Genomic DNA, 19734 nt, shown 5'->3' with positions numbered 1-19734 from the left:
GTTCCTCCTGATTTCACCAAATATTGAGAACTCTATAATTTCATGATCACTATGCCCCAAGTGGCCTCCAACTACCACATCTTCTACCAGCCCATCTCTATTTGTAAACAACAAGTCTAACATAGTCCTACCCTGGTGGACTCACTCACCAGCTGCAACAAGAAGTTGTCCTCAATACATTCTAAAAACTTCCTGGACTGCCTCCTTTCTGCTATATTACGTTCCCAGCAGATGTCTGGTAGGTTAAAGTCACCTACAAGAACAAGAGCTGGTGCTCCTGAAACATTCTCCATCTGCTTATAGAATAGGTTGTCCACCTGTTCTTCCTGGTTGAGTGGAGGATAACAGATTCCCAATAGGATGTCAGTCTTTTTGGCCTTCCCCTTAATTCTTACCCATAAGCATTCAACTTCATCATCACTAGTTATAATATCTATGGCATCAAAAGCCTTCCTAATATAAAGGGCCACCCCTCCACCCCTTCTCCCTTTCCTGTCTCTTCTGAAGAGCTTGTAGCCATCCAGTGCAGCGTTCCAGCCATGTGAGTTGTCCCACTACATTTCTGTGATAGCGACCACATCATAGTTCTGCTGTTGCACCATGGCTTCAAGCTCTTCCTGCTTCAGCAGGGGGTGAGAAAGATGATGAGAGGACTGAAGCATCTCTCTTAAGAGGAAGGACTGAGAGAATTGGGCCTGTTCAGCCTCAAGAAGAGACAACTGAGAGATGACCTTATCAATGTCTATCATTATCTGAAGGGAGAGTGTCAGAGGATGCAGCCAGGCTCTTTTCAGTGGTGGCAACCAATAAGACAAGAGGCAGTGGGCAGAAACTGATTCACCTGAATATGAGGAAGAACTTCTTTCCTGTGTGGATGACTGAGGACTGGAACAGAGACCAGAGAGGGTATGGAGTCTCCATCACTGTAGATATTCAAGAACCATCTGGACACAATCCTGTGCCATATGCTATGGGATGACCCTGCTTGAGCAGGGAGGTTGGATGAGATGAACACACTGTGGTTCTTTTCAACCTTACCCATTCTGTGATTCTGTGACTTGGGTTGCTAGTTAAATCTGTATGTTTTAGTTTGGCATTTGCTGCAGTGTGCATTTTGAGTTTTCTAAAGTTCTGTATGATTTTTGTTATTGAGTTTCTGTAATAGTTCATTCCTACCCCCACCCCCTTTTCCTTAATCCCTGTCATTATCCCCTCAATCGGCCTCTCCCTCCCCATTGTATCTTCCATTGTACCTTATCAATTGACACAACCTGGTACTTTATGGCTCTGGCAAAGCCAGATGGCTCAGCCAAGGCTTCAGGTATCCCCACACCCCTTTTGTCCCAAAATGGCAATGACAATGCCCCCTGTACCTAAGTCACTCCCCCCCATTTCCAACAGTAACGCCCCTGTACTTAAGAGCAGGGGAGAGCCAAAATCCTCACTCACACTCACGCTCTTGCACCCTGGGCTTCACCCTGAATAAACACCTTTCTAATTACCACCAAGTGTAAGCCTCTCCTTCTTCCAAGCAAGATCACGTCTCTGTCTGAAATCTGGACCCAAAGGAATAACTCGTTTATATGGTATCTGAATAGCAAGCTAGCCAGGAGACAAGCTTGGAAGAACCATAGGCGTTGTTGTTTTTCTAAGCAGAAAAAAAGGGTGTTTGTACATGGTTTATGCAACTACTTATACTGGTAAACAAGCAGTTACTCACATTTTTAAATTTTGTTATGCTTCTGTAAATGATTTTTTTTTCTCTCTCTTGTGCTCTCTTGGGGAAAAAATAATTTTAGAAGTTATTTAATAACAAACTTAAGTGATGCTTCATTTATGACTGCATATTAATGGATTTATTGCTACACACATATTTTGCCTAATATGTGTATTTTAACTGTTAGTGAATGGAATTTAGTGTTGCTGGTTAAAATGTTCCTCAGAGCTGTAAAACTGATAGATGTTGTCTTGAACCTATTTTATCCATCAACATATGAAAGAAGAAAAGCATTTTTCCTGCCTTTTCACTTTCTAATTGATTTCTCAATTTCACGTGGCCTAATTGTCTATCTGCACTATTCTGAATAAATTGACTTGAAGCAGTAAAATGGACTGTTATCAGAGAGCAATTTAGCACAGTAGTATATTTTATTTTGGGGAGAAAGTGAAGGACCTTGCCCGGTTAGTTGATTATCTTCCTTAAAAAATTAGGTATTAAGCATGTTAATAATACTATAGTTCTGGTCAATTAAGGTTAATAGAGATTATAGATAACTTAAGACATAACAGAGCTTTGTAATTAAAATCCTAAATAGTTTTTCTAGCAACTACGTATTTCTTAAACTTGCATATTCTTTGAGAATATAGCTCACTCCTTAAAATTTTCCTTGGTTCTGATAACAGGTAGATTTTTCAAATTTCTATTGTTGGATGTTTATGGTATGGTATATGAATTAAGTAAAAATCCTGACTGCATTTCATTCTGTCCTAGGTAATTTGCAAGTCAGATGCTCCTACAGGGGATGTTCTGCTTGATGAAGCTCTGAAACACATAAAAGAGACCCAACCTCCTGAAACAGTACAAAATTGGATTGAACTGCTTAGTGGTAAGCCTTGAACATAATATATTTGCTTTTTCCCTCCCGAATAAAGCTAATTATCTGGCATCACTAGAGATTATACTGTTAGATTTTTGTGAAGATTGCATGCAAAAAAGTTCATCACTGTGTCCTCTAGAGTAGTCTCTTGCTAATTTTAGCCTTTAATCAAATATGAGTTACTTGCTTTTGACTTAACTTGGTACAGAAAGGATCTAGATGGAAGTGTCAGAAGACATCTGTGGAAGAGGTGTCTTCTGCTGACTGAAGTAAATCAGCACTGCACCCTGGAGATATAATGTCCTTTCTCTGTAATTGGAAATGAAGGATAGTGGAAGTTTGGAGTATCACAGAATCATAGAATAGCCTGAGTTGGAAGTGACCTACAAGGATCAGAGTCCAACTCCTAACCAGGCACAGGACAGCCCCAAGAGTCACACCACATGCCTGAGAATACTGTGCAAGCACTTCTTGGATTCTGTCAGGCTTGGGGCCATGACCACTTCCTTCAGAAGCCTGTTCCAGTGCCCAACTACCCTCTGGGTAAAGAACCTTTTCCTAATATCTAATTTAAACCTCCCCTGACATTGTTCTAGATGTTTCCTTAGGGCCTATCACTAGTCCTTCTTATATTGTGATGCTTGTGCTCAAAACTGCACACAGGACTTGCAGTGAGGATGCACCAGTTCAGAGTAGAAGGAAAATCACCTCTCTCAAGCAGCTGGCAATGCTTTGCCCCATGCACCCCAGGATATGGTTGATCCTTATGGCTCCAGGGCACACTGTTCTCATATTCAACTTGCCATCAACCAGGACCCCCAGGTCCCTTTCCTCAGAGCTGCTCTCCAGTCTCTCGTTCCCCAGTCTGTCCGTATATCCAGAGTTGCCCCATTCGAGGTGCAGGATCTGACACTTGCCCTTGTTAAACTTCATACAGTTGGTGATTACCCAGACCTCTAATTTGTCAAGGTCTCTCTGCAGGGCCTCTCTGCTTTTGAAGGAGTCAACAGCTCCTGGCAATTTAGTGTCATCAGCAAACTTAATATAGCTTCAAGTCCTACGTTTAAGTAGTTTATGAAGATGTCGAAGACAATTGGGCCTAAAATGGTGCCTTGCGGTTTTGCCTGGAAATAGAACAAAACCTTCCCAAACAACGTTAAAATGATAATATAAAAGTAAACATTTACTTAAAAGCCTTTAGGTACACAATATGGTGGAAAAAAGGTGCCTGGAATTAGATTTGTACAATTTTATAAGATCAGGCAATTAGTATATCTAGTAAATATTGTCCAATTAGAAGAGCAGTTGGTTAGGTAATCTCCCCCCACAGGTTCTGCCCCATTGGATCCCTCCTTCCTGATCCTCTAACTCTACCTTTGTTATGTCTATGATACATGGTGCAAAACAAAATGTCCTTGCTAAACTAGCAAATAAGACTAAACAGAATTTCAGGAATGTATCAATAAGGGTTTGTTTGCAGTGTGAAAGAGAGCTGGAAAAGTACTAGAAGTTACAACCATGCGTTAACAGTCTACAGAGCTACAAATACATGAAGAATACATAAAAGCTAAAAATCTTTAGGCATCATTCCCCCCTTCAGATACTTGACAAAAATTCCACATTGTTTAGTGTCTACCACTTAGATTTGATGTTAGACCATAAAGATGACCAGAAATCACAGCACTGAATCATACAGCCAGCTATTATGCAGACAGCAACTACAAATATAGCCAGTATGAATAGTTGTTTTATCCAAGCCCAATTTGGTAACCATGAGGCAAGTATACGAAAGATCTGTGAGAGTTACCTGATGTAGAATTTGAGTTTGTCTTCAGATTTTAGCCAAATCGTTATTAATCCTTCCTCTCTGATCTACGTAAGAACACTAATATTAATGACTGTACACACACCCCCTTGTGAGGCTAGTAGGAAATTGATGGCCATTCTGCTTTGCAAATTTTGAGTCTACACCTGAGTCGTGGTTACCAATGGTGTGGATAGCAGACACAAAAGAACAGTTTAAACCATATCATCAATTGTATCTGTCTCTGTTTTTCCAGTTATTTCAGAAGCAGAAGCCTTTTTAACTCTGGAGTAGTGAATCCAGGGTCCTTTGCCAGCAACTTTGACTGCAGTGAGGGTAGTCAGCAGGACTCGGAATGGTCCTCTCCACTTAACTTGCAGGGGGTCACTGTCCCACCATTTAACATAGACCCAGTCTCCAGGCTGGAACAGATGAGCAGGTGTGTCCAGTCCTTCTCTGGAGCTTCTGCAAAATTGAGCTTAAAGCCATTAAATACTTTTGTTAGTCAATTTTCCCCCTCATATAGATGTCTCCAGGGATATGTGGAATTGGATATGACCTGCCATACAATATCTCATAGGGACTTATGTTGCCTCTCTGCCTTGGTTGTATGTGAAATCTCAGTAAGGCTATAAGCAAAGCCTGAACCCATGTCCCAGATGTCTCTTGACAAATTTTGCTAATCTGTGTTTTGAGGGTTCCATTCATATGTTCAACTTTACCACTCACCTGAGGTCTGTAGGGCGATGCAGATCCCAAGCAATTCTCAGAATTCGACTAACCTCCCCCACTACTGTTGCAACAAAGTGCGGCCCTCTATCTGATGACAACCCCAAAGGAATTCCAAACCTTGGAATTATATGATTGAGCAAGACTTTTACCAATTCTTTTACTGTGTTAGTACAACAGGAGTAAGCTTCAGGTCATCCACTGAAGGTGTCAATCAACATCAGTACATACCTGTATCCTTCATTATGTGGTAAGAGCAAAATTCACCTGTCAATAGTCTCCAAGAAGGTCTCTGGCCTTTGTCACCCCTAGCACTACTCTTTTGCTTGTATCAGGATTATTTTGACAGCAGATTTCACATTTGCTCATTATAGACTGCACAATTTCAGTCATTCCCTTTCCTATTACTACCTTTTTCAGATGCTTCAAAAGATTTTCTGTTCCCCAATGGGTACCTTCATGTTCCTGCTGACCTATCTCCCAAAGGAGCAGGAGTGGGACTACAACCTGTCCCACTGGTGTAACAGCCCATTTATTTACTTTAATTTCAGCCTTAATGGACCCAATTAACTGGTGGTCTTTCTGATCATACTTTGGGGTTAACCTGTTGCTAAATTTCTTAGGGAAAGAAAACATGATTTATATATAGATATTGAACTACCTTGACTGAGGCCTAACCTGAGGCCTTAGGCCTGTGACACAGGAGAAAATTCTCAGTTAGCTGTGGCGCAGTTAGAATTAGATATTAAGGTGTTTGGAAAAGATAATAGGGTGTTGAAGGTCATTGAATAGAATTGTTAGTATGCAGGTGTTAGCCACCTTAAGGGTAAACCAAACAATGTGTGTTTACATTCTTTCCTCTGCTGTGTGCCAATGGAAATGTGTCTGCATTTGTAAACTATCTAGAAGAGTATATAACCTGCCATTTTAGATGAAATAGGGGGACTTCGTAGAATTAACCATGTTGGTTGGATCTACGTCTGTCTCAGTCTGACCCTCTCTTATTATCAATATCCGTGGCTTCATAAACCCTGACAGATTGATTTTTTTTTTTTTTTTTTTTGTGGTACTATCTGCAGCCCCTTTTGCTATTCCATTGGCAAAATGATTCCCTAATTTGGGAATTGTTTTTCCTTTTGATGAGCCTTGCAGTGCTTAATAGCCACCTCTGTAGGCTTCCAAATACTCTGCAGGAGTGCAAGGATATGTTCAGCATGTTTGTTCCCAATACCTTGAGCGGTCAGCAGCCCTCTCTCCTTCCAGATGGCTCCATGGGCATGCACAACACTAATAAATGCATATTTAAAATCAGTCCATACATTTACCTTCTTTCCTTCGTTCAGTTCTAGAGCTCTTGTCAGTGCAATCAATTCAGTGTTCTGTGATGATACATCTAGTGGCAAGCCCTTTGCCCGATTACCTTATCCGTAGTTGTCACTGCATAACCTGTCATTCATTTACCATCTCTCATGAAGCAGCTTCCATCTGTATACAGTTCCCAATCTGGATTTTCTAGAGGCACATCCTTCAGGTTTGGTCTGCTGGAATAGGCCTCTTCTATGGTCTGTAAACAGTCATGCTCAGGCACACTGTCAATCAACATGGAGGACAGAAACATGTGTTGATGACAGAGGTTGTTTTAAGGGTAACATCTTGCTCCAACAACCCAGCTTGGCACTTAAGCATCCTGCTAGGGCACAACCATTGCCCCCCTCCCCTTTTATTCAAGTACAGTTAGCACTGCATGGGGTATGTACATGACAATGTGTTGCCCAAGGGTGAATTTCCGAGCTTCTTGGATCAATATAACAGTAGCCACCACAGCTTTCAAACACCCAGGCCACCCTTGGCTAACATTGTCTAGCTGTTCTGAAAAGCAGAACACAGCTCTTCACTGGTTTCCAAGGAACTGTGCTAGTATCCATGGCTTATTTCTGTTCTCTGCTGAGTTGTCTATGTCCACAAAAGATCCCAAATCCCAAATAAATCACTGCTTCCTTGGCAATCTGTGCTTTCTCTTTTAAGACTCTATACCCACTTAGTCCCAAAAAGGTTAACAAACTACAGTGACTTGGATGCAGTCATCTTGATCTTTGGCTGCAATTAGTATATTCCATGTATTGTAAAACAGCCCCTCCTGGTTCTTGTCTTCTCCAGTCCTCCAATTCTTCTGCCAACTGGTTTCCAAATATAGTTGGGCTATTCTTGAAACCCTGGGGTTGGACTGTCTGGGTGAGTTGGCTTCTTCTCCCTGTTTCAGGATTTTCCCACTCAAAAGTAAAAAGTTCTTGACTATTCTTATTTACAGGAATGCAGAAGAAGGCATCTTTGAAATCTAACTCAGTAAACCACCCGAAACTCTGTCAGTGTGATCAAAAGGGTATAGGGATTGGCCACTACTGGGTGAATATCCTCTGTTATTTCGTTAATTGCTCTTAAATCCTGCACCAATCGGTAGCTTTTACCATCAGCCTTTTTTACTAGCAGGCTGGGCATGTTTTATTTGGATTCACATTCTATCAATAACCCAAATTTAAGGAACTTCTCAATTATAGGGGCTAACCCTCTACGACTTTCTAACTTCAAAGGGTATTGCTTTTATCTTACCAGTGTGGTTCCTGGTTTAAGTGCAATGCTTACAGGTTCTGTCCATTTGCACCTGCCAGGAAAATCACTGGCCCACACTATTGGAAGGACAGCATTTTCCACTTCTGTGGGGATTGCACTACAGTCCTCCGGTATGAAAAGGGCAGCTGCTTTAACAAATTTAGTCTCAGGAATTATAACTTGTATTCCCTTCCCTTTGCAAAACTTAATTTCTGCTTCTAACTTCTCCAATAGATCCCTACCCATCAAAGGCTTAGGAGACTTTGGCATATAGACGAATTGATGATGACTCTCCCAGTGCTTTCCCAGTTTGAATTTCAAAGGCTTGAAGAAAAGCCTTTTGTTTCACTTACCCCTGTGGCACCAATCACTTTTACAGTGTCTTGACTTTGCTTCCCTTCTAAAGTATTTAACAGAATATGTAGCCCCCGTATCCACCAAAACCTCAATTTTGTTTTTCCCCAGCTTAGCTAACCAAAGGATCTGCTGGGGAAGAGACTTTTGGTGCCCCTCATTCCCCATTCACAGCTAGTTCAGGAGCTGGGTCTGGAAATTTCTTCTTCACCAGCACAGGATGCTCCTTTTTCCAGTCTTTTCTTCATGCAAAAAGTACATTGGCTCTTATCCAGAGGAGTACCCTTTCTAGGTTCCTTAGATGTCTTTTCCTGATCGACCCCTTTACAATGCTGGCCTTTGCATCTATTATACTCATGGCAATTTTCCCTGTCCTTTGGATCTCCAGTTTTTGAACCCCTATTTCAATATACCTTCCAAGCCATATCAACAATTTACTTAGATCTTCCCTCTGCTCTACCTTTTACAGTTTTATTCTTATATCATCTGTAGATTGACCTATAAACAGATAGACCAGGTGTGTCATCCTTTCAGCTGATTCAAGGTCCAGTCGTGTATTTTCATGCAGCCTCTTTTAGCCTTTTCAAAAAGTCTGTTGGGGATTCATTTTCATTTTGCTTTATGTCGTATAATCTCGACCAATTTATTGCTTTAAGGATTTCATTTCTCATCACATAGACCACCCAATTCTGATATTGTTTCAACCATTCCATTTGCTCTGTTACACTGAAGTCCCACTTGGAATCCTCTGAAGGGAAAAAATCAGTAACTGACCCTTGAAGAGTACCAGTTGCCATCTGTGCCTCTATTGCAGACTGAACTGCCCTCCTTACCATCTTTTTCTTAGTTCTATCAAAGTATCCATTATGGCTTCTAAATCATTCCAGTCTGGATTTACAGAATCACAGAATCACTAGGCTGGAAGAGACCTTCAAGATCATTGAGTCCAACCCATGCCCTAACACCTCAACTAAACCATGGCACCGAGTGCCACATCCAATCTTTTTTTAAACACATCCAGGTATGGTTACTCCACCACCACCCTGGGCAGACAATTCCTGTACTTTATCACTCTTTCTATAAAAAACTTTTTCTTAATATCAAACCTATATTTCCCTTGGCACAGCTTAAGACTGTGTCCTCTCATTCTGTCAGTTGCTGCCTGGAGAAAGAGACCAACCCCCACCTGACTACAACCACTTTTCAGGAAGTTGTAGAGAGTGATAAGGTCACCTCTGAGTCTCCTTTTCTCCTGGGTAAACAACCCCAGCTCCCTCAGTCGTTCCTCACAGGGCTTGTGTTCCAAGCCCCTCACCAGCTTTGTTGCCCTCCTCTGGACATGCTCAAGCGTCTCAACATCCTTCCTAAACTGAGGGGCTCAGAACTGGATTTGGTGATTAATTAGCTCTTTCTACAAAATTAGCTACATTTTCTGTATTGTGTCTATACTCCTTGACTGAGGGCTTCCACTGCTGCAGCTCAACAAGAGAAAAGGGAACCCTTATTAAGACAGGACCCTGGCTACCCTGGCTTGTCTCAAGGCACCTTGTATAACAATTTCTTCCTTTTTAGATGTGGTGCACCCAGCCACAGGGCTAGAGGCTGCTATAGCCTCTTTTGCCTTTTTTTCCTTTCTCTTCCCAGCTGAAACAGATGTTTTTTCCTCAGTTTCCTCCTCTTTGGAGGAGGTACTGGAGTGTATGCTGGCAGGTTCACTTTTAATAGTTTTTGGTTCTGCAGTTTCCCTTCTCAGGGGAGGAGGAGAGTAGGGAGAGTGAGCCTGCCTTTCTTTTTTCTTGGAGGTCTGTATTATTTCCTGTGAGAAATGGAGCCCACTCCTCAGTTGAATTTTTAAAAATTTAATAAAAGACCATAGGGGACAAAATCAATAAAGCAAAAGTAACAGCGCTGGGTGCGTAGCTGTAGCCAAAGGCACACCGGCTAACCATAGCAACTCTTCTTATACACCTTTTCTATTGCATCATTCAAATACATATCCATAAATGATTATACATATTCAAACATTTCTTTGAACTTGTTTACATGTTCCAGGAACTTTTTAGCATGGCCCCTTCTCTGATCTGCCTTTTTAGAGCATGTGCAGTAATCTTGGATGTGGTTTTGAGGGTCGTGCATCACCCTCCACAATGCCCCCCTGTTCCGTGGTTTCAGCAGGTGACAGTTGTTGATAGTCAAAATGTCAGTAGCAGGGGTCCTCATCATGCCTGTTCCTCAAATGTTATCTGACCATGCAGATGGTTTAACTATTTTAGTTATTGTAAGTTAACCACAAGTACTCTAAATCAACATCAGCTACTTCACAAATATGTCTGAGTTATTTTAATTACTGTCAGCTACAAAAGTAAAAGCATTAGTTATTTTTTCACAACTATAGCTACTTCTGCAAAAGTTAACATATAATGCACAGCACATAGCATTCACTTTAATATTTGCAAAAGCCAATGTCACTGTGATGATGGACAAAGATGGGCACAACACTTCAAAGTTCCAGCAGCAAAAGCCAAATCTGTATTCCACAAACCTCATATTATAGGGCTATGAGAAGGTAGCGTGTTTAATTCTAATTGGTTAGTAACTTTCTTACCACTCAGTTCATTGGTTAGTAGGTGCTCATGTGGGTACGTGCTAAGGCTCACTTCTTCCTACATGTTTACATTTTTTCTTCACAGATTCTCATGGGATAGACTTCTTATTTTCAAAGGTGTTGGATAGTTTTCACGAGCAACGGCCGATGTGCTTGCAGGTTCTCATGGGACAGGCTAGCTGTTAGCTATACTTAGCTGGAGTAACAAGTCCTGCAGGATGATTTTACAAGGCCTTTCTTTTGTAAGATTTTACCTATATGTAACAAGACAAAACTATAAAATGTGTTAATCACATTTCCCCACCCACAGAATTGGAGCTACCCCAATGGGTAGGAGCTGGGTTCTACCCGGTGCCACCCCGGAAGCACTGGGGTATGCATAGGAAGCACGCCAAACCATTGGCCCAAAACTTGGTCCCACTCCCCCACCTTGGGCTGTGTAGGTGGGGGAGAGGGGAGGGGCAGACGGGAAAGCCAGGCTCCTGCCCACCGCCTCATTCCCCCTTTGCTGCAGCATGGAGTACTGCCCTCAACCTCAGCAGCATAGACAGGAGGGAAGAGGGAAGCAGGTGGGATGGCCCCTCCCACTACGGGAGCCAGGCTCCTGCCACCCCTGCCCTGGACCATGGGCAGCACAGGGGCCCCGCCCTCACCCTTACTGTCAGGGGCCACTTCTGCAGCACCCACTGTGACAGCCACAGCCACACCGCCCACGAGAGGTACGTCATCCCCTGGGGTGGGCTAGTCCCTGCCCTCATCCCCTCCCTTCAGCAGTAGCAAAGGCAGTGGGGCCACCATCAGCAGCACAGGTGGGGTTGGGGAGGTCACCACCAATGGCGGTGGCAGCCAGGATTGCAACAAAGATAGCAGAGTCGGGGCCAGAGCCACCCCTGGCAGCACGGGCAGTGCAGGGCTCCACCCCCAACCTCACCTCCACCCACAAATGGCGGTGCCTGCGCAAGCCACCCCAGTAGCACTCACAGGACACACATCTCCAACTCCTACGTGGGCAGCATAGAGGGGTCCCAGGGGCAGGAGGTGGGTTGGACCATGACCGTGTTTGCACAGCTGGGCAGCTCCACCTGGCAAGGGCTGTGAAAGAACCAGTGGCAACTGCAAAGGAGCAGGTTGCGGCGGCAGTGGCAGCAGCGGCAGTAGTGGCTGTGGCTGCAAAGGGATGGGTTGCGGCTGCAATAGTGGTTGCAGTGCACCGGGAGCCACTCTCACGGGTCCCTGATTCCCCAGTCCCCTCAAACTCAGAGCTATCAATAAACCTAAGTCTAATATATCTGGGTCTCTGACATAGATTTTGCTCTCTAGGGGCTCTTTACACTGTTTCTCCTTTTCTTTCTCTTTCTTTCCTTTCAAAACCACAACAGGCTGCTGCTCCACCAGAGTTTCATTTGATTCATGTGAGAAACGACCCCTCACTTTAAAATTTTAAAGGTTTATTAAACCTTAACAAATACAACAAAGGACTGAATAAGGAAAAAGGGCAGCGCTGGGAGCGTGGCCAACTGCCAGAAGCTTGTCCACAAAATGGCTGCTCTGCCTTTTATATCGCTGGTGTTGCATCAGCCAACCCTGGCCCCTCCCAAAGTCTGGCAGTCAACTCTTCTTTGCCGTCCATTGGTGGAGACTTTCTTGCAACTTGATTGGAGGTAAGGTGTTGTCATGCAACGTCTCCCCAGCAGCAGGCTTTCCCCATTCCCCACTGCCCCATCCAAGGGGCACATGTACACACCCTCCCTCCACATGTCCCAGACAACCCTGACAACCCAGGCTGTCTGGTGGCAACAATACAGAGGGGGGGAAAGGGGACTATGGGGAGAACAGAGGGTGTCCAAACAACAAACTACAATAACATAAACATACATCAACAAAACTTCTCTTAACATACACGCAATATTCATTGCTTAATTGCAAGAGCAAACCATCACATTATCCATTTATAACAATCCCCCCTTTTCCTTTTTTGTAACTCTGGGTGGTTTATAAGGAGTAAAAATAATTCTGCATACAAAACTTCCTCCCATCTTTGTTCCTGGTGGAGAATAGACAGAAGCTGAGGTACCATAATGGTTTCCAGGGTTCCATATCATGGCTAAGCCTTTCTTCCCTCCAAATTATGTAAAGGCCAAAGCTGCATAGACAGCCTAATTAGTATGTGGCTTTCAAGAGATGTCTTAGAGCCAGTCAATGCCCCCAGTGTTGTAATGCCAAACCTAAGGCAGAATTATCAAGAATTTCTTCATCCTTTAAAAGCCCACACCCCATATTCTATTTTAGGCAGGGGAAGGAAAAGAAAAACACTTCCAAGAGCATGTATAGCATCCACTGCCTTGAGGTGTCAAGTCAAATTCCTAACTCTGTGCACCATTCACTTAGATCAGCATGAGCAGGCTACTGCAGTCTAGGAAGCACTGAACCAGAGCACCCTGCTCCTCCCCACCTTTCCACAAAACCAAGATGACGGCTTCTATGTGGCTCACTGCGGCTCAGCTGAGCCACTGCAGGGAGGAATGTCTGCTTACACGCAAAAAGTAGACCAAAGCTGTGCCACGTGGATTACGAAAAACCTAGCCAAAGCAGGTTAAACTCTGACTGGAGAGGGCAAAGGAAAAGAAGAGAGGAAAAAAACCCACTTCCCTGAATCCGAAGTAGAACCGGCATACCCAAGGTTGCGACACTGGTAGCTAGTGCTGGGCACCACCACTAGAGTCGGATATTTCTTGCTGTACTATAAAACCCTTGTCTCAGAACCAAGCATGGTTCAGTGCCCCAACTCCCTCCCTCCTTTTCCACAAGCCGAGCTGAGCTGGGGTTAACCTGCGGTTCCCTGGGCAAAAACGCAAAGGGGAGAAAAGCCTCTAGGAGCCTCAAGTGGGGCACCCCCTCCCCTGTGCTGGGGCAAACCTTCAAAGATTGAATAAATAAATGACCTCCAAAGACCACAAACAAAAGGATCCTGCAAAAAGGTCGTATTCCAGTCCCCAAAACCTGTCTATTTCTGGAAAAAGCAAAAATTACTAGCACAATTACAACAAAAAGAATTGCTTTTATATTACCTTCTGCTTCTGTGTGGGATCTTGGGACTCACAGAGCCTCCCAGATTGCCGTGGGAAACTCCTAAAAGGTTCCGGCAGAAGACCTTCCAGCAGAATGTAACTCAGTTCAGAGAAGTTCCCCAGGGTCCCGGAGGTCTCGTCTGGTGGTGCCAAAACTGTTGCCTGGAATAAAACACAGATCTTTTCCAAACAGTGTTAAAATGATAATATAAAAGCAAATCTTTAATCAAAAGCCTTCAAGGTTCACAATATGGCGATATGCATGTGTGATACAGTATTATTACTATTTTTATAAGGTTCATTGATTAGTATACTGCCGAGAATTTGGCGCATCTTCATTGAAGACTAGAAGCTGGGTAGTTGTAAAAGCAAGTCCTTTATTTCATTGTTAAATCAGTCCCATGAAGGCAAAGTTATTAGAGTCTGTAGCAGTACGCAGAAGCCTTCTAACATAAAGTCTCTAAGTCCCAAGCTGAAGCAGCAGCCACAGCCACAGCCACAGTAAACACATCAGTAGTCTGTGTCCCGTGAGCATCTAATCAGTAGCAGTCGAAGCAGTAGCAACAACAGTGGCATCAGTGTTTTCATGAGTCCCATGTGTGTTCTCCAAGAGTATGTGCTCTCACATTCTTAGTGCATTTTATTCTATTTTCAGCCAATCAGGCTTAAACATGAACTCTCTACAAAAGTGTTGGACCTATCCTAAGCTAAAATTGATGTGTGTTAATTTTCGTAAATTCTTACACAAATTCTATGCATGTAGCTCTATTTGTTCTATCTAAGGATGCATAGCAAGGTTACATTATTTTCATTATGTCTAGAGTTTGTCTTTGCAAAAGGCAAAGCTACTTGAACTTTAAACAAGGCTTTAGGACTTCTCTTACTAGCTAATACAGGCACTTAAAATCCCCTATTTATTTAAAACTAAACTTGCATTTCTACCTCATGTCTGTGTGGATTTATGTTTTTTAGATTTTATGAAGGTTCTAATTCAATTCCCACATCTCTGGGCACTCCTGGGCCTGTGTGGATTTGGCCCAGGGGATTCACACTCCAACAGTATGCCTATCAAATACTGTCCAATTAGAAGAGCAGTTGGTTAGGTAATTTTGCCCCGGGTACTGTCCCATTGGAATTGGTCCAGGGGCTTCTTTGCCCCATTTCTTGTAGTGTCTTCTCAGATTCTGGTTGGAAAACAAAATGTCCTTGTTGTAGGTTCTCTTCTTGAAAATAAGACTAAACAGTATTTCAGGATTGTCTTAGAAGGTTAGCTTACTGTTCTAAAATGTAGGGGAAAAGGTTAAGAAAAATGCTAGAAGCTACAACCATGTATTAGCAGTCTACAAAGCAAAAAATATATGAAAAAATATTTAAAAAGCTAAAAATCTTAAGGCATCAGTTGTTTTCCAGTTCTTTTTCCTACAGAAAAAGCACTGTGGGGTTCCATAGGTGTTATGAACGGAGACGGGAGAGTTTAGACAAGTCCTGCCTTTGACTCAGATTTCTGGCAGTAGCTCTGTTTGTGGCAGCCTGCACCCCAAATGCCTCTCGTTTGCAAGTTCTTAATAATGGCCGATTAGGTATATTAAAAAATTGATTATTTATTGAATAGACACAAGATTAACAAACATAAGACTTTAACCAGACTACTTACTACACAGGATAAAACAAAAGAAACACTACTAGTCGGTTCATAAGACAGTGCATGATAATAAAGGTATCTATGTTACAGCTAGCAAAGAAATAGTACAGATTAGAAGCTAATGTAACTTACTAACAAATGATAGTGGTGTACAGAAGTCTTCATTCACTCAACTTCCAGAAGAGTAACTTGAGGCTGACGTCTCGATTTTGAGGGGAACTCCTCACACACTCAGAGAGTGTGTAAGAGGTTTCTGATTTTGTGAAAATCATAGTGGTCTTTTATAGTTTATAAAAGTGCTGTGTCTGTCAGTCACAAATCTTTGCTTATCCTTTCCCCTGCATTCAGGGCAGGATGTTTATTGCTGGCTAAAGATGTTTTACAGCCAAGATAATTCACCACAAAGCAAGTTATTCTGGCTTGACTGAGCCATGGGGGGAAAACAGATAAGCTTTTGCTGTATCAAGGGTGAAAGGTCCTGTCACAATAGGCCAGTGGGTTTTGAAGAATAAGCATGGTATTAGCCCACCAGGTGCAAACGATTTTTCATCTGGCAACATTCCCCCCTCTTTGAGGCTTGTGAAGCTAATCTTCCCTTCAAGCCTTCATAAGCCTCACTTTGGTTTTTTACTAACATCATATAACTTCCTTGAATTGCATTAGCAATCATGGTTTTTATGCACCTTAAAGTAAGTATCCTAATCAGAATTATTACTGTGATCACAATTATACTTTGCAAGAATGAGGTCAACCAACCAGCCAGAGAAAATCCAAGTCTTTAAATATTTTATTCAACCATTTACTTTCTAATCCTGCCCTTAATTCTCTGCAAGATGCAGCAACCAATTTTATCCTCTCTATCTGATCATCCAATTTAGCAGTCACATATAGAATGTGCACACAAGAAGTATTGTTTAAATTTGCATAACCACATATTCCATATTCATGTAACAGCAATAGGTCTAAAGTCAATCTTGCAGTTGTTCCTTTATTTCAGTAAACCACTGTTATAGATCGAGTGAGAGCCTTTAGACCAGCCCTGCCTTCAGTTCAGATTTTTGGCAGCAGCTTTACTCAGGTGACCTGCACCTAAATCTCTCTGGCTTACAAATTCTCAAGAATGGCTGATCAGGTGTATTAAAAATTAGTTATTTATTGAATAGACAGAAGATTAACAGACAAAAGACCTTAAACAGAGTTACTTATGATACAGGTTAAAAACAAAGAACTACTAGTAGATTACATAAAACAGTGCACAACATAAGGGTACCTATATTATAGCTTGCAAAGAAATAGTAAAGATTAGGAGTCAATGTAACTTACCATCAATTGATGATGGGATATACATAGAGTCCTTTCACTCAATCTCTTGAAAAGTAACCACGACATAGGTGTCCCAACTTTGGGGAAAAGCCCCACACTTTTCCAGGGAATGTGCAGAAAACATCTGTTTTGTGAAAGTTTTGTGTAGCTTTTATAGTTTGTAAAGTGAAGTGTCTGTCAGTCAGAAATTCAAACTTATCTTCCTTCAATCTTGCTCTAAAAGCAAGATGCTTATTGTCAACTGGGAATGCCACCTCCATGGCACCAGAAATAACTCACTGGCAGACAGATGTCCATCTTGTGTTATCTCACCAATTACCAAATTCCTGTGAGGGAGAAGATGCCCTGAGCTATCCCACCAGCTGATAGGCAGAACAGATAAGCCTTCCTGAGGTAGGGGAAGGTCCTGCTACAACCTCAATTGAGTAGCATTCACTAAAGTTTCCATTTGTAGAGTCAAAATTTGTATGGCTAGTCTGTTTCTAAAGGTAGATATTTGAGGAGTAAAGATGGATTCTGAAATCCATGCCACTATAGTTCCCATACTAGGATGTTTCCAAGTTTCATCACATTTAACTTTCCTCCATAATCAGGTTCCCAAGGGTGACTCCTCCCACAAGAGACATAATGTTAATATTCCCAGTGTCCACTGAACTCTTGATTCTCCCAAGGGCAAACGTGATCTAAATTCCATTACTTTCTGTTACAGATTTTCTCAGGAAAGGAGGTCATGATTTGTATTTAGACCTCCTTGAACTACCCTAACTGAGGCCTACCTACCCTAACTGGGGCCTGACTTGAGGCCTGTTAAGTCCTTGAAGCCTGTGACACAGTGAAAATTCTTAGTGAGCTGTGGCACAGTTAGAATTAGATATTAAGGTGTTTGGGAAATATAACAGGGTGTTGAAGGTCACGAAATAGAGTTGTTAGTAGGCGTGTGTTAGCCACCTTAAAAGTAAACTAAATAATGTGTGTTTACATTCTTTCCTCTGCTGTGTGCCAATGAAAGAGTTATTACATATATAAACTATGTAAAGTTCTATATAAGTCGCTGCACAGCACGTAATAAACGAATCACATAGGATTAACCACACTGGCCGGATCTGTGTGAGTTCTGTCTAACCGTCTATAATTATTAGTGGAATCCCTGGCTTCAACTTCCTACCTATACTGTGGGTCCTAATGATTTTTCCGTGTCCTGCTGACAGTCTATATCTCTCCAAGTCTCATTGTTTGTTAGGTGAGACCAGGTCTCATTAAGAAAGGTAGAATAATTTCTACAAACACATCTCAACCTTAGAGCCTGGGCCACAGTCATGAGGTGCTGTACCCCAGGATTCCTACTAGTACATTTGAGTACAATTCCACCTTTCCTTTGTCCTTGGATACTTTTCCCTTGATCTTATTAAATTAGTATATTTTAAATCTACCTGTAAGGGGTCCTCTGGGAGGCCTGGACTCTCCAGTCTAGACACCACTGAACTGACTGGATATATTCCCACTGTCCTGTTTGAGGTCTATTTCATACTTCTGGTATTTGACATCTCCAAAGGTGTATTAGTGCAATGTGTCATCCAATAAATAGATCCTGAAATTATTTTCAGATCTGGATTTGAGATATTACAATTCTCAAGAATATTGTTCTTATGTGTCCATTTTAAGGAATATTCTCTTTCTATCCCTGTCCAATTGGCATAGGTACTATTTCCTTCCCACATGTTCCCATATTTTTGTCAGATTGCTAAGACACCCCACAGAACTGGATTTTCTGCAGAGGTTGGTATTGGTAATCAAGCTGTTACAAAACTCTAATCAAAAAGCAAGTAATACAAATTCCTCCCATGAGAAATAAAATAGAAAACTTACCAGTGTTGGTTAATCTTGTTTCCTTCATATTTTCATGCACAAAGGGTTATCCACCAATTCAGAATGATATGTGATTGTTTTACCCATGTGTGATGAACCCAGTGCTTGATTCCTTCTACCTTGAGTGCAGTGTAGGTGTTATGGACGAGAGTTTGTAATCACTTAAAAAATCGCTGGCAAGGGTATGAGCAAAAGTCAGATTTAATATTAAGCAACAAAGCATGACAAGTTCATTGGCAAGATTCACTCTATTACTTACAGGACAGCTAAGGCACAAAGAGGGAAAACAAGCAACAACAAAACCAAACAAAATACAGGCAATCAAACCAGAAATGAACTGAGAACTATCTAGGGGGCTGTGTGTGGATTTGTGGGTGTGGGTATGGGGGAGGGGAGTGTGTGTCAAAAGACAGTGCAGGCAAGGATAAAAAGGAACACGGCCTAAAAGCTTAACAACACTCAAACTTAGCAGTACTTTAACTTATACCTTAAGCCCAACAATTTAACATAGGAAAAACACAACTTATACTAACTTAAATTATAACTTAATTTATAGCTTAACCATAACAATCTAACAGAGGAATAGTGTTTAACAGCAGTTAACCTAACTTATAACTTCGAAGGTATACTTAGCAACTCAGCATAAGAACACTTCACAACACTTAGCTTATAAGTTATGTTTAACAACTTAGCAAAAGAACAACACTTAGCAGCATTTAAGTAAGTTTATAACTATAGCTTAACCTTACTGACAGGCCTAACTTACTTGGATATCTGAGGTAAACATCTAAGAATGCAGTATTTCTCTCAGATTTGCTATAGTATATGCACAGGGGCATGCACCCAGGCAGAAATGGTCAGTGCAAGGAAGGTACCTGTGAAAAATTCCCCTCAGAGGTCAGTGAAATACTCACTTCTGATCCTTTTTCATCTCCCGATGGATGAAGGATCTGGCCTTGAAAAGTGAGGATATTGGCCCAGGATACATCGTGTTTCAATAAGCCTCCAAGTATAGCAAACCTGAGGATTTGCTGGCTCTGAGAGGCGTCCCATTCAGAGGGAGGTTGCTGGTTGGAGCCTGCTGCATTCCAGGACAGCTCAAAGGGTCTCCTTTTGGACCACTGTTTCTAGGGTTGCAA

The 19734-nt window shown here is 42.1% G+C and overlaps 1 protein-coding gene across 3 annotated transcripts in view; it reads left to right on the top strand.

Moving 5' to 3' along the window:
- Window positions 1-19734, top strand: part of LOC310922286 (Golgi phosphoprotein 3-like) — a 109536-nt gene that overhangs the window by 69428 nt on the left and 20374 nt on the right. For all 3 annotated transcript variants that reach the window (XM_083882728.1, XM_083882729.1, XM_083882730.1), the window contains exon 3: window positions 2492-2606. In XM_083882728.1, the coding sequence (XP_083738854.1) occupies window positions 2492-2606 (115 nt within the window). The remainder of the gene's footprint in view (window positions 1-2491; window positions 2607-19734) is intronic.

The sequence above is a fragment of the Zosterops lateralis genome (assembly GCF_965231275.1).
Source record: "Zosterops lateralis genome assembly, chromosome: W".
NCBI classification, from domain to species: Eukaryota; Metazoa; Chordata; class Aves; order Passeriformes; family Zosteropidae; genus Zosterops; species Zosterops lateralis.
The sequence above is the reverse complement of the archived record's forward strand: the minus strand, read 5'-3'. Positions and strand labels throughout refer to the sequence as shown.